Below are 12,355 nucleotides of genomic sequence, written 5' to 3' on the forward strand. Positions count from 1 at the left end.
CAACTCCGCTCTTAACCCCCAAACGTGGAGTCCTCTAGCCTTCTAGCCACCTCCCGGCGTCCGCCATGCTCTAGGGCAGAGGCTAGGGGGCGGGGGTTGCCCCGAAAACAGACCTAGGAATCCCAGGGCGCTCTAGTCCTCCTCTGCTTGGGTTCTTCCCCGAGTCACCAACTTATCACCCCCAGGTTCTAGAGCTGTTCTCTCTCATGCCTTCCAGGAGGGATTCAAGCGTGGGACGGGAGAGGGAAGGGGGTCGAGACGCCCTTTGAGGAAGCAGGGATTGGTGCAGGTCAGAATTCTGGGGTGGACACAGCGGAGATCAAAAGGAGGCTTTTCCTCACTGAGAAGGAGCGCGTCTGTTCTGGTTAGCCCTTCTCCCTCTTCCGGAGGGATCCTTCCCTCCCTTGCAATATCTCTTCCCGATTGCTTTTGCGGGTGTAGGTGCAGAGAATGGGTTGCATGATCCTGGGATTTTCCCGGGTTTATGTATTTATGTGTTTGTGATTCTCCTCAGGCTGGAGAAACTGGCAAGATGACCTTCTGTGGGACAGATTTATTATAGGAGTAATTCGTTTGATCTTTACCAAGGTCTTCTGTTGAGCAGGGGTGTCAGGGAGCTCAGAGTGGGAATGTAGGCAGGGTCAGATCCTGAAGGCCTTGAATGCCAGACTGAGGGGCTTTGGTTTTTACGTATGGGCAAGGTGGAGTGGGATATGCAAAGACTTGAGCCGGGGAGGGCAGTATCAGACCTGGATGTTGGAAGCATCCCTCTGGGGCCAGGGTGGGCTGGAGGTAGGATGGTCACGAAGGCGGCTGGGGCAATAACTCAGGTGAAACAAAATGAAACCTGAGCTGTGTGAGGAACCTGGAGAAGGGGACAAATATAAACAGTATTTAGGAGGAAGAGTAGACAGTGTTTGATGAGCGACTGACTGACAGAGAGGAGACTGACAGAGAACAAGTGTCTGGGCTCTCAGCCCTGAGAGTCTATTACTAAGATGGGGAACCTGGAAGAGTTGATTTTGGAGCAAAGATGCTGCACTCAGACTGGGACATTGTATTTCTGAGGTGCTCATGGGACTGCAAGGAGGGAGAAATCTTGTTCATTTCTATCCTAACTACCTCTCCTGGTTTGACAGAGTAATTTGGAAGATCCAGACTCAGCTAGCATTTTCTGATGAGGCAAAGTTTTCTTGGCCCCAATTCCCCTTCTCCTATCAGACCCAGGAATCTGGGCCTTGCCCCCCTCTCTCCTGGAGTCCTCCCCCATAATAAAGCAAGCACAAGTCTTTCTTTTATCTTTATATTGAGGTAAAAAAAAAAAAATTATAGATGTGGGACTGGGGAAAGGGACAGGTTTCCCTCTATGATTGACAGCAGGGGCTAATCTAATGGGAACCAGAAGCTCCAGGGAATTAAAAAAAAATAAAATATATATTTATACATTTATATATCACGTTATGTGTGTGAGTCCCAGAGAAGCAGGAAGCAGCAGCAGGAAGCAACTAGCACACAGAAACACACATGTTTGTGCAGCACACACTCAAGCAATACAATTCTCTGGCTATGGCAGCAGCAATCCCCAACCACCCCCCCCCCCCCCAAAAAAAAGGAAAACAAACTTCCCCTTTCAGGATAGAGCCACCCAGTAATTTCTGCCCTTGTGACCAGGAAAAAGAAAAGAAAAAAACCCAGGCTAACGTTGCCTGTGCGGCCGGCAGTGGCCATTTTCTTCTCCGTGTGGAGGCAGGACATGCTATTTTTAACACTGAAGCTGAAGGACCACATCACTGCCCCTCCCACTAATACTTCAGACAGTTGTCTTCAAGACAATGCGGTTCTTTGCCAGATCCTTTTTGATACCCCAGAGGGTAGCTGGGATGGAAGGCATCTACCCTGTGCTTCTTTTAAGATGGCCTCCAGGCAGTGGGTTTTTGGTGAGCCTGGCAGAAATTCTGGAGCCAATCTCAGGCGAGGCTGAGCACCAGGCGGAGCCTAGGGACCCAGGGTCTGTGCTTTAAGCCTCCGCCCACTGGAAATGATTGACCTCCAGAGACTTTCTTTTAACTTAAAGAGGAGGTGCACTGTACACCCCCCCTCCACTGGGAGAACAGGGGCCCAATCCCTAGCTACCCACCCCACCCCCAAACACATACACACACACACCCACTAAGGCACAGCCAGGGCGGGCAGGCATGCTTTGGCAATGAGGCCCCTCGGGAGGCCTAGGGCATGAACAGCTGCGAAGAGGGGTGTATGGGATGTGGAGCTCAGCACCTTTGGAGGTGGGGCAGGAGAAGAAAGAAGTCGCAGGGCTCCCGAGGAAATCGGAAGAAGGAACATGGGAACAGATGGTCAAGAAACAGGCAGATGAGAAAACAAACAGGACGATCAGAAAAGAGCCGAAAAGCACAGGTAGAAAGCAAGACAGCAGAAAAAGAGGCAAAATGGAGGCAAAACAGGATGTGGGCAACCAAACAAAACAGGAAGGAAAGGAGACAGCAACCTGGAAGGGAGAGAGGGAGTGAAGGAAACAGAAAAGAGAGCGAGATGAATTGGGGAGGCAATGAGCAGGGGGGGACAGCGGGCAGCCAGGAAGAGGACGTCGGAGAGAGCAGGGAATCAGGAGCCCCAGGTCAGAGCCTCAGACCCTGACGAAAACCAGGCGGGCCGAGTACACCAGGTCGGCCACATAGGCCAGCAGGTTGATGGCCGTCAAGATGGCCACAGCCAGGCGGCGGTCCCAGTCGCACACGTAGTAGGCATGCCTGTTGCTGCAGCTCAGATCCCGCGACCGCCGGGGCTGGCCGCCATGCTTCTCGTCGAACTGGTAGAGCGGCCAGAGGACAAGAGCGGTGGCGTAGAGGAGGACGGAGAGCAGGGCCAGCCCCGACAGGAAACTGGGGAAGGGGATGGGGAGCATATTGGTGCAGTCGCCCAAGTTCAGCAGGATGGCCACGGCCGCCAGGATGAAGCAGATGGCGTACACGGCCACGCACCACTCCAGGGCCGGCTTGTCCTGGTACAGGTAGGGGCTGCTGATGAAGGCGAAGATGACGCAGGCCACAAAGGTCTCCAGCACCTTGAGCAGCCCCGGCACCGTGGCCATGTAGCCAGTGATCTCGCCGGGCCGGGCCCGGGTCCAGGCCACTTCGGTGGCATAAGCCACGCAGGCGATGCAGGAGAAGGCGGTGGCGGCGATGGCGTGGTCCCGGGAGCGGCCGTGAGGCAAGAACTGGACGTAGGTGGTGGGGTAGATGATGGAGGCCGAGAGGCAGAAGAGGGCGGCGTAGCAGGCGTAGGTGATGGGGAAGTTGCGCCAGGACAGGGGGAAGCGGGGCTGGAGCCCGGCTAACTCCACTATGAGGATGATGAGGGTCACGGCGAAGCAGAAACACCAGGTGAACATGGACCAGTTACCCATGGGTCCCGTCCAAGCGCCCACGCTGGCCACCAGCGAGAAGGCCACGCAGGTGGAGATCAGCTGCAACAGGCGGAGGAGGCCCAGAGGCTGGGTCAGTGCCCGAGGGGACCCCACGATGGTCGAGGAGCCCAGGCCTGAGGACGACGTGGTGGTGGTCGTGATGGTCGTGCGGGTTACTGTCACCGGCATGGCTGGGGGGAGGGGAAAGAAAGTGTCCTAAGAAGGGTCCAAACCCAGGAATCCAGGGCCCCAACCCTTGCCTCGCCTTGGGGACAAAGTAACATGGAATCCAGCTGGGGGGACCCAGGATGTGGGCCTTTCTGTTTTCAAACCCACACAGTCCCAGGCCTACAGAAATGAGCTGGTCACCCAGGTCTTGGCCCCTTCCTCCCTCTGGGCTCAGGTTTCCCACCTTCCATGTCAGAAGCCAAGAGTCTAGGCCTCAATCTCTCTCCTTCCCAAGACACTCCTTTCCCTGCAACCCAACTACTGTAAAACCACATGCCTTTCTTCCCACTCTAGACACTCAAAGCTGCCCTCCTTGCCCCAGGGGGTCAGCAACCCAGCCACTCAAGACTCTGCTCTATAGTATCCCTCTCCTCGGCCTCCCCCCACTGCCCCTGTCGGAACAAGAGGCCCTGTCTTCATGAGCTCTTAAAAACCCATCTCTCTACTTCTTCCTTTTCGGTACTCAGTGCTCTGCATCCCAGCCCCTGGGCCCAACTTCCTTCTTTCACCTAACAGGCCTAGACATTTCCAGCCTCCAAACATTCAAGAGTCCAACCTCCACACGCCTATGTTCTCAGGGACCCACATCTGATCGGAGCTTCCAGCCTCCCAATCTGTCTCCTCTCACTGAGCAGGTGTCTGCTCCCAGCTCCTGGAAGACTAGGAGCTCCCCCTCCCTTCTGGAACTGGGTCTTCCCTCTCAGCAGCATCCCCCTCCTACGCCTACCCTCCCACCGCAGAGACAGGAGTCTGCGTCTTCAGTCTAACTCTCACCTGGGATTTAGGTCTTTAGTACTTCGACCCAAAGGAAGCTGAGCTTCCTCCTGACTATCCCCCTCCTCCATGTGGACTCCAGTGCCCCTCAGGAACCCAGCCAGCTAGTTCTCCACCTTCCGGGAAACTCAGCTCCCCAGACTGACTGTCCAGTGACTGGGCCCCTTGCACTGAAATCTCTAGGCCTCTCCTGCCCAGTTATATAGTTTCAGACCTCAGGTCTCTGGGTCCTCAGCCGTGAGCATGCCAGACAGCTATACTCTGGGAAATGAACTTCTTTCTTCCGTCCCTCCAGAACCTCTTTGTCCTAAAGACCCTCAAGAATCCAGGGCCCAACCTCGATTCCTCACCAGGTGTCCAGATCCTCCCTCAGGCGCTAAAATGGCTAATCTCTCAGCTGCTACCCTTACAAAGCTCTGAGGGCCTCTCTCAGCCACGGGGAAATAAAACTTCCTCCTTCTAGTGTAGGGCACACAGCAGGGCAGTGTAACAGGCTTTAACCTCTTCTGGGCCCAGCCATACCTGCACAACAGCTCCCTGAGCACACGGGAGCCCGGCTACCGGACACACTTCTTCCTCAGATACACAGGTGTCTGGGCCTCTCCTTGGAACCCAAGCTTCCAGGTCCTTCTCTCAGGATCGAGGAGTCTAGGCCTCTAGTCCCCTCCTCCCTCTGACCCAGGAGTCTAGGCCCCCAACCACTCCTCCCTCAGACCCAGGAGTACAGACCCTCAGACCTAGGAGACCAGGCCCCCAGTCCCCTGCTCCCTCAGACTCAGGGGTCCCGGCCCCCAGCCCACTCACCAGCGGTCTTAGCTGAGGACCCCGACGGAGAAAGATCCGGCTCTGGAGGCGGATTAAGTCAGACACCTGGAAAAGGCTAGTCAGAGCACGGGAGAGAGAGAGAAAGAACGTCAGCGTCCAGCTCAGACCCGGCTCTGCTCTCCCGGGACCCAGCCGACTAGCTGGCCCGCTGCGGGCTCGCCCAGAATCGGCCGAGGGTGGGGTTTGGCCGCGAGCCCCCGAGGGGTCCGAGAGGTGACCCCAGGGAAGCCCTGCCCCTTTCCTCCTCCTTTCCTCCTCCTGCCCCCAAACTGCGGGGGCGGGAACGGAGCGAACCTGGCAAAAGTGCACGCCCCGCAGGCAGGCGTGGGCGTGAGTGATCCTAACCCTGCCCGGCCAGGAAGGCCACGGCCGGGCGAGCGGGCGGTTCCTGGGCGGTGGCTGCGGAGGCGGGCGGCCGGGCGAGGCGCCGCGTCTCCGTGCCTTATAAGGGCTTCAAGTCGGCCCAGCCATCTGGAATGTGGCGGGGACCGGGAGGCGGTGCCGGGACCCCCGCCCTGCGCCGGCCTCCAGGACGGCCCGCCCAGCTGGTGGATTTCGGGGGGGGGGGGGAGGGCGGGGGTGGTGGGAGGGAGCCCGGACTCCAGGATCTAGGAGGAGATGCCTGGAAGCCAGAGTTTCTGGGACCTTCGAAATGTGAGTTCTGGGTCGCTATAAGGACGGGACTGGAACCCCTCAAGAGGGTCTCTAAGGGAGGAGTGGCTGGGAATACGGACCCCTGGGTTCGCCTTGTAGACGTCCCCTGCCTCCAGCCCGGAAACTGCACATTATTGGAATCCAGTCCAGGGATAAATAGCCACACCTCCCACCACCTCCAGGAAGGCAGGTCTCGCCGCAAAGACTGGGCCACCTGGAGGTGCTACAGCGGAGTTGGCCACCACCTGCTTCCTCCACGCCCCTCCAGAGCCCGTTAGGAGGAAGTGGGGGCTGGCCCCGGAGGAGGAGGGCGGAGCATAGGCTCCTGAGTTCTCCCGTGGAAAGTGGGTTAGCGCAGGGACCCCGAGGGGAGGGGTCCATCTCCACCCTCAGGGCCCCCAGCCGTCGCCTGAGGTCAGAGCTCAGGAACGCGCTACCAGAGACCAGACGAGGGAAAGGAAACACCCCTTCAGCTTCTCCGAGAGGCTCAGGGCTCCCCCGGCCACGCCCAGTCCTCTCCCCACCTCACTCCAAACACCACACCCTATTTCTAAACGGACTGAGAATCGCGCCTCTGAAACCCAGCCTCTGCTGTCAACACCCACGAACGCTGGACTCAGCCTTGTCCTCTCTCTGCCTTAGGACATCCGCCTCCCAGCTCCGTCCTCACTTTGGGAGGACAGCTGCTGGATCTCAGTCCCCGGCCTTTCCAGTCCAAAGTTCGGATTCTGTCCCCCGGATGGGGAGGAGGTCAGTAATTCTGAACCCCAGCCACTCTCTGTCCCAAACCGGGACTCCCAACTCCAAGCTCCTCCTCTGCTCAGGACCTCGATTCCAACCCCATTCAACCCGCACACACAGGAGTCCCCATCCCTCTGCGCCCTCAGACCCAGGAGTCCAGGCCCGCAGTCCCTCCTCCCTCAGACCCAGGAGTCCAGGCCCCCAGTCCCTCCTCCCTCAGACCCAGGAGTCCAGACCCCCAGCCCCTCCTCCCTCAGACCCAGGAATCCAAGCCCCCAGCTCCCTCCTCCCTCAGACCCAGGGGTCCAGGCCCGCAGCCTCTCCTCCTTCAGACCCAGGGGTCCAGGTCCCCAGCCCCTCCTCCCTCAGACCCAGGAGTCCAGGTCCCCAGCCCCTCCTCCCTCAGACCCAGGAGTCCAAGCCCCCAGCTCCCTCCTCCCTCAGACCCAGGGGTCCAGGCCCGCAGCCTCTCCTCCTTCAGACCCAGGGGTCCAGGTCCCCAGCCCCTCCTCCCTCAGACCCAGGAGTCCAGGCCCCCATCCCCTCCTCCCTCTGACCCAGTTGTCCGACCCTCAGCCCCAGGAGTCCAGGCCCCTAGTCCCTTCCTCTCTCAGACCCAGGAATCCCAGTCCCCAGTCCCCTCTTCCCTCAGACCCCGCAGTCTGGGCCCCCAGCCCCTCCTCTTTCAGATGTATGACTTGTATGAGTCCAGGTCCGCAGCCTCTCCTTCCTCAGACCCAGGGGTCCAGGCCCCCAGCCCTCTCCTCTCCAGAACCCGAGTCCTGGCCAAGACCCAGTCTTTCTAGGGACTCAGACAGTCTGAGTCCCAGCCCATTCCTCCCTCTGCTCGCAAGAATCCTGGACCGCTGCTCCCACCCACCCCCTGGGGTCCCCGCAGCCTCACCTCACGGGCCTGCTGCGGCTGCGGCTGAAGCAGAGGCGACAGCTGCAGACTGGAAGGGTCTGAGGCCTGGGTGGGGTTGGCGGGCTGGGGAGTGAGTGCGGGCGGGGCCGGGGGCGGGGCCGGAGACTGAGCAAGAGCACCACGCTCGGACCGGGTAAGGGACTCCCCCCTCGTCAGGGCTATCCCAGTCCCGCCCCGAGGGCGGGGCCAAGGAAAGACCACGCCCCGCGGAATAAACGTACGGCTGATCTCGAGTCCCGCCAGTAGTGGGGGTGGAGGGCTGAGGTCACTGTTGCCATGGTGACAAAACAGGAAGACACAACAGCTGGCGGAGTGGGGGCTCCTGGGGGCTGCCCTCCCCGACACAGCCCTAGCGAAGTCTCTAGGGGAGGCCCGGGAAGGCCGTTGCCATGGCAACCTGCCTGTTTAGAATTTGTTTAGCACCGAGCCCCCCAGCCCGGGTCCCCACCCCAGTTTCACCTCACTCAATTCTCCCTCTCCCTTCCTGCCCCCTCCGTCCCCTTCTGCTCCAGCCCCGCTCTTCCAGGATGGATGAAATCTTGGACATCTGGGTCGTAGCGGGTTGGGGAAACCGGGCCTTTCAGTCTATGGGATCTGTGGGCTAAGGTCTCTGTCTCCTAGGTCCCTGAAAGAGGAAAGAGTTGAAGGTGGCTATCCCTAGGCTTTAAGAGGTTTCTAGGCTGAGGTCCCCTACTCCTGGGTCCCCTAATCTTCATTGACACTGGGACTCGCGGGGTAAGGGACTGGTGCGCCGGCCTCCTGGGTCCCAGATGTCACAGTCGATGGAGGCTGGGGAAGACGGTGTTGGTGGCAATATTCCTGGGATCTAGGGCGGTAGGAGTTGGGGGCACGGACTCCCGGGTTTCACATGACGCCTAGGCTGGGGGCCCAGATCCTTGGCTCAAAAAGCAATGAAATCTCAGACTTCTGGGTTTTCAGAGCAGATGTGGTTGCAAGCCGAGCCTTCTAAGTCTGAAAGCGAGAGATATTTTTGGCCTGTATTCCTGGCTCCTGGATAGCGGGAGGGGCTCAGAAGCTTAATGAGGACGGGGCTGGGGACTGGGAGCGCCAGATTCCTGAAAACGGGAGGGGCCCAAGGAGCCGGTCTGCCCGGGCCCCCAGAGCAGGGAGGGGCTGCGCGATCCTTTTTTAGGGGCGGGTCTGGGGCCCTGAAACCGAATGATAAAGGCAAGACGCAAGGGGGAGCTGAAGGTGGGGATGCCGGGCCCGGGGTCGGAGAGGGGCGGGGACCGGGACGCCTGGGTCCCTCCCTGCTGGCCGTGCTCACTCACCGCGCTCTGCAGTCGTCCCTGGCGCGGCCTTGCTCGCCGCTGCCGCTGGGCGGGGCCTGGTGGCGGCTGCGGATGCTTCGCGATGCCGAGCTAACGGGGCGCTGCCTCCGCTGCTGCCGCTGGGTGCCTTCCAGGTCGACAACTGAGGAGGCTTTGAGGACGAGCCCTGGGGTGCAAGCCTCGCGCGTCGCGCAGGGAGGGGTACGGAGGGGTCTGGGAGCTCTGTATACCTGGCTGCGTGCCCTGCGGAGGTGGGAGGGGCTGGGGGGTGGGGGGGACCTGGACGCTCTGTGCTCTGCAGAAGTGAGGGATAGGGGCGGGGATGGGAGGGATGTGGAGCCTGTATGCCCACTTCTGTGCCCCTGTAAAGGGGGTAGGCACAGACCCTCTCTGCCATTCGGTGCCCTGCATAGAAGGGGTCTCAGTGAGCCCCTCATCTGGATGGATAGGGAGTCAGGACATGGTGTTAATTGGAGGTCCCCAAGTTCTATTCACACACCTCCTTGGCCCCCAGTGTAGCAGCATCTTGTCCCTCTTTCCTCCCCAAATCAGTCACTCTCTTTGCCTGAGCCCCTGTGGCACTCCTGAGATACCCCAAATAGTCCAGGGGCGGTCTTCACTCACACAACTTACTATGTTGTGCTGTTTGGTGGAAGCGTTCCCCCGTTAGCCACTAAAACCCCAAAACAGCAGAGTTCAGTAGCAGGAACAGGAAACAAACATTTAAAGAATGAGTCATCGGGTGTGACCTGGAGAAGTGACACCGTGTGGTTCCCTGGTCCGTATAATCTAGCATCCTGTATGTGCCACTGGTTCAGAGTGTTTACTCATCCTGTAGAACATTACTCCAACCCCAAAGCTGTTGTCTCCAAAATGACACTATAACCCAGTCTCAAACAGGCCCTGCTTCTGTTCTGTGAGGCTAGCTGCTTCGGGGTGATGGGGTACATGGACCCGCCCACTGACTTCCTAATACTGAGTTTCTTAATCAGAAGCAATATTGTGTGGGTTAACATAGCGGTGAATAGGACCATTCAGTGCATACACAGATGCTGCTGTTGGCAGGAGTGCGAAAGGGAAGGAAAGCAAATAACAAACCAGAGTTAATTATTCCAAGGAGGAAAAGGTCATTGCCCACTCTGTGGTGGAAGTGGCCCAATGTAATCCTCAGGTGACCATGTATTTGGCTGGTCTCCCAAAGAAACCATACCACACTGGGGGCTCAGCACTGCTTGCTGCTACCACTAAGGTGGGCATTCACCAGTGACATAGCTGACTAAGATTTGGTGAGGCAAATCCATGGACGGCCCACCATGGCCACTTTGTTCATGAGCCCACTGAGAAAGCACTGGGGAGACTGGGGAAAGAAGCTGACCAAGAGCCACAGAGTGATCATCTGCTCTACCAGATGGCTTAATAGCATTCCCTGTAATAGAGGTTTTTGAGGGAGAATTCACGTGGATATGGATTATGAACTGTTTTTCACTCCTGACACTTCTGATGCTAAGTGTGCGGGCTTTTTGTTTTTTTGTTTTGCACCAACAAACCAGTTCTCCAACCCTGGATACTAACTGAATGTCTGAGTGTCAAGTGATTCAATTCAGTTCTGAATCTGGGTACAGTAATGACCTGGAGTTATTGTCAGACCCCACACGTTAAGGGCTCAGTCCCACAAGACTGCTCTCATTTTAGATGCCAATCACAAGTCCTTGGTCTCCTGTACTTCTGACCCACTGGTTCTAAATTGGGGATGTCCATGACCCCTTCCTTGGGTTCCATAATTTGCTAGAATGGCTCACAGAATTCAAGAAGGCATTTTACTTAGTATTACTGATTTATTATAAAAGATACAGCTCACAGACAACCAAATGGAAGAGATGCATAGGGCGAGTTATGGGGGGAGGGATGTAGAGCTTCCATACCCTCTCCAGGTGCACCACCCTCCCAGCACCTTGATGCTTTTACCAACCTGGAAGCTCTCTGAACCCCGTTATTGAGAGCATGATTGATTAAATTGTTGGCCTTCGGTGATTAAGCTCAATCTCTGTCTCCTTTCCGGAGGTCTGGGGGTGGGGCTGAAAGTTCCAACCATTTAATCAGGTGATTGGCTCCTCTGGCAAACAGCCCCCATCCAGAAGCTATCCAGGGGCCCACCAAGAGTCATCTCATGAGCATAAACTCAGGTGTGGTTGAAAGGAGTTTATTACAAAAGACTCTTCTCACCTCATCACACAGGAAATTAGAAGGATTTTAGGAGCTCTGTGCCAGGAATGGGGGACAAAGACAAAATTATATATCTTATTACATCACAGTATCACACAGATGGTTCCATGCTCTGGGTCCACTGGAAAGTTTCATTGATTCATCTACAAGTATTTATGGGCCTCCTACGTGAGAACAAAGCAGGCCAAGGAATAACGGCTCTAATGGAGATTTTATCTTATTTGTTAACGGCAAAGGGTTTAATACAGTAACTTCTTCATCTGGAGGGGACATTCCCACTGTCCTCAGATTATTGGATACTCAGTAACTTCCCTGAGGGCACAGGCTCCCCAGTGTTGAGGAGTTTTTTCTCCCATGCTCTGGTATGTATGTGTCTTAGTAAGATGTACAGTGTATCTATCTGCTCCTTCCTGCTTTTTAGGTCATCAATGCAATTCACCAGAATTGAATCTATGGAGTATTGAAAGATCGAGTTTCCTGAAGAATAAGCTGTAGAACAGAGTTGGAGAATTAATGTAACACCTGGGAAGATGTGACAGTACTGCTATACACCTGTATGAGTTTCCTGGGGCTACCATAACGAATCATCATGTTCTTGGTGGCTCACAACAACAGAAATTTATTCTCTCATGGTCCTGGAGGCAGAAGTGTGAAATAAAGGTGTCAGCAGAGCCCCACGCAGAAGGCTCTAGTGGGGAACGGGTTCCTTGCCTCTACCAGCTTCCGGTGACTGTGGGTGTTCCTTGTCTAGTGGCCTCAACATCCAGTCTCTGCCCCCTGTTTTCATGTCACTTTCTCCTCTGTGTGTTTGTGTCTTCTTCTGTCTGAAATCTCGCTCTATCTCTGTCTTCTTAGGACATTTATCACTGGATTTAGGGCCCACCTGGGTAATCCAGGACGATCTCCTCTTCACAAGATCCTTAACTTCATCACAGCCCAAAGGCCGTGTCTCTAAATAAGGAAACGTTTACAGGTTCTAGGGATTAGAGTGTGGACATATCTTGGGGGCTGCTGTTCAGCCTACTTCACCATCCCTGGTGAAAGCACACTGCTTCTAGGTCTTGTGTTTACTGTGATGGAGATAAATGGACTGGCCATTCTAGATGCCAAGGGCTGGGTTGATTTCATCCAGCAAGGAGATCACAATTGCACAGCTGCAATTGGAGTTGCTCTGCTGGTGTCCTGTATATACAGCAGTGAGCCTTATGGAAGTGGGGAAGAAGAAGGAGAAACAGGGATCCTGTGTGTCCAGATCTCGCTTTTTCCCAG

The 12,355-nt window shown here is 56.4% G+C and overlaps 2 protein-coding genes across 4 annotated transcripts; one reads left to right on the plus strand and one right to left on the minus strand.

Annotated features, from left to right (window-relative positions):
- Window positions 1-1,287: 1,287 nt before the first annotated feature.
- MYADM (myeloid associated differentiation marker) lies at window positions 1,288-8,940 on the minus strand. Of its 3 annotated transcripts, none has more exons than XM_014794419.2 (3): window positions 8,864-8,940; window positions 5,231-5,306; window positions 1,288-3,615 (listed from the first exon to the last, which is right to left on the minus strand). In XM_014794419.2, exon 3 carries the CDS (start codon window positions 3,611-3,613, stop codon window positions 2,645-2,647), a length of 969 nt encoding a protein of 322 aa, XP_014649905.1. In that variant the 5' UTR covers window positions 3,614-3,615; window positions 5,231-5,306; window positions 8,864-8,940; the 3' UTR covers window positions 1,288-2,644. The 3 variants fall into 3 exon arrangements, with proteins under 3 accessions (XP_014649905.1, XP_004439100.1, XP_087277333.1); XM_004439043.3 differs by lacking the exon at window positions 8,864-8,940 and adding an exon at window positions 7,551-7,634; XM_087421207.1 differs by lacking the exon at window positions 8,864-8,940 and adding an exon at window positions 5,546-5,660.
- On the plus strand, window positions 5,840-8,791 carry LOC147912740 (uncharacterized). Its single transcript, XM_087421206.1, is given in 3 exon segments — window positions 5,840-5,905; window positions 6,548-6,926; window positions 6,929-8,791. Coding segments are annotated over 3 exon segments (1,098 nt in total). The 5' UTR covers window positions 5,840-5,903; the 3' UTR covers window positions 7,646-8,791.
- Window positions 8,941-12,355: the final 3,415 nt, after the last annotated feature.

The sequence above is a fragment of the Ceratotherium simum genome, chromosome 33 (assembly GCF_057802395.1).
Source record: "Ceratotherium simum simum isolate JZ-2026a chromosome 33, ASM5780239v1, whole genome shotgun sequence".
Taxonomy (NCBI): Eukaryota; Metazoa; Chordata; class Mammalia; order Perissodactyla; family Rhinocerotidae; genus Ceratotherium; species Ceratotherium simum.

Coding starts and splice junctions, on each gene's coding strand:
- MYADM (XM_014794419.2), bottom strand. CDS start 3,613: ATGCCGGTGACAGTAACCCGCACGACCATCACGACCACCACCACGTCG.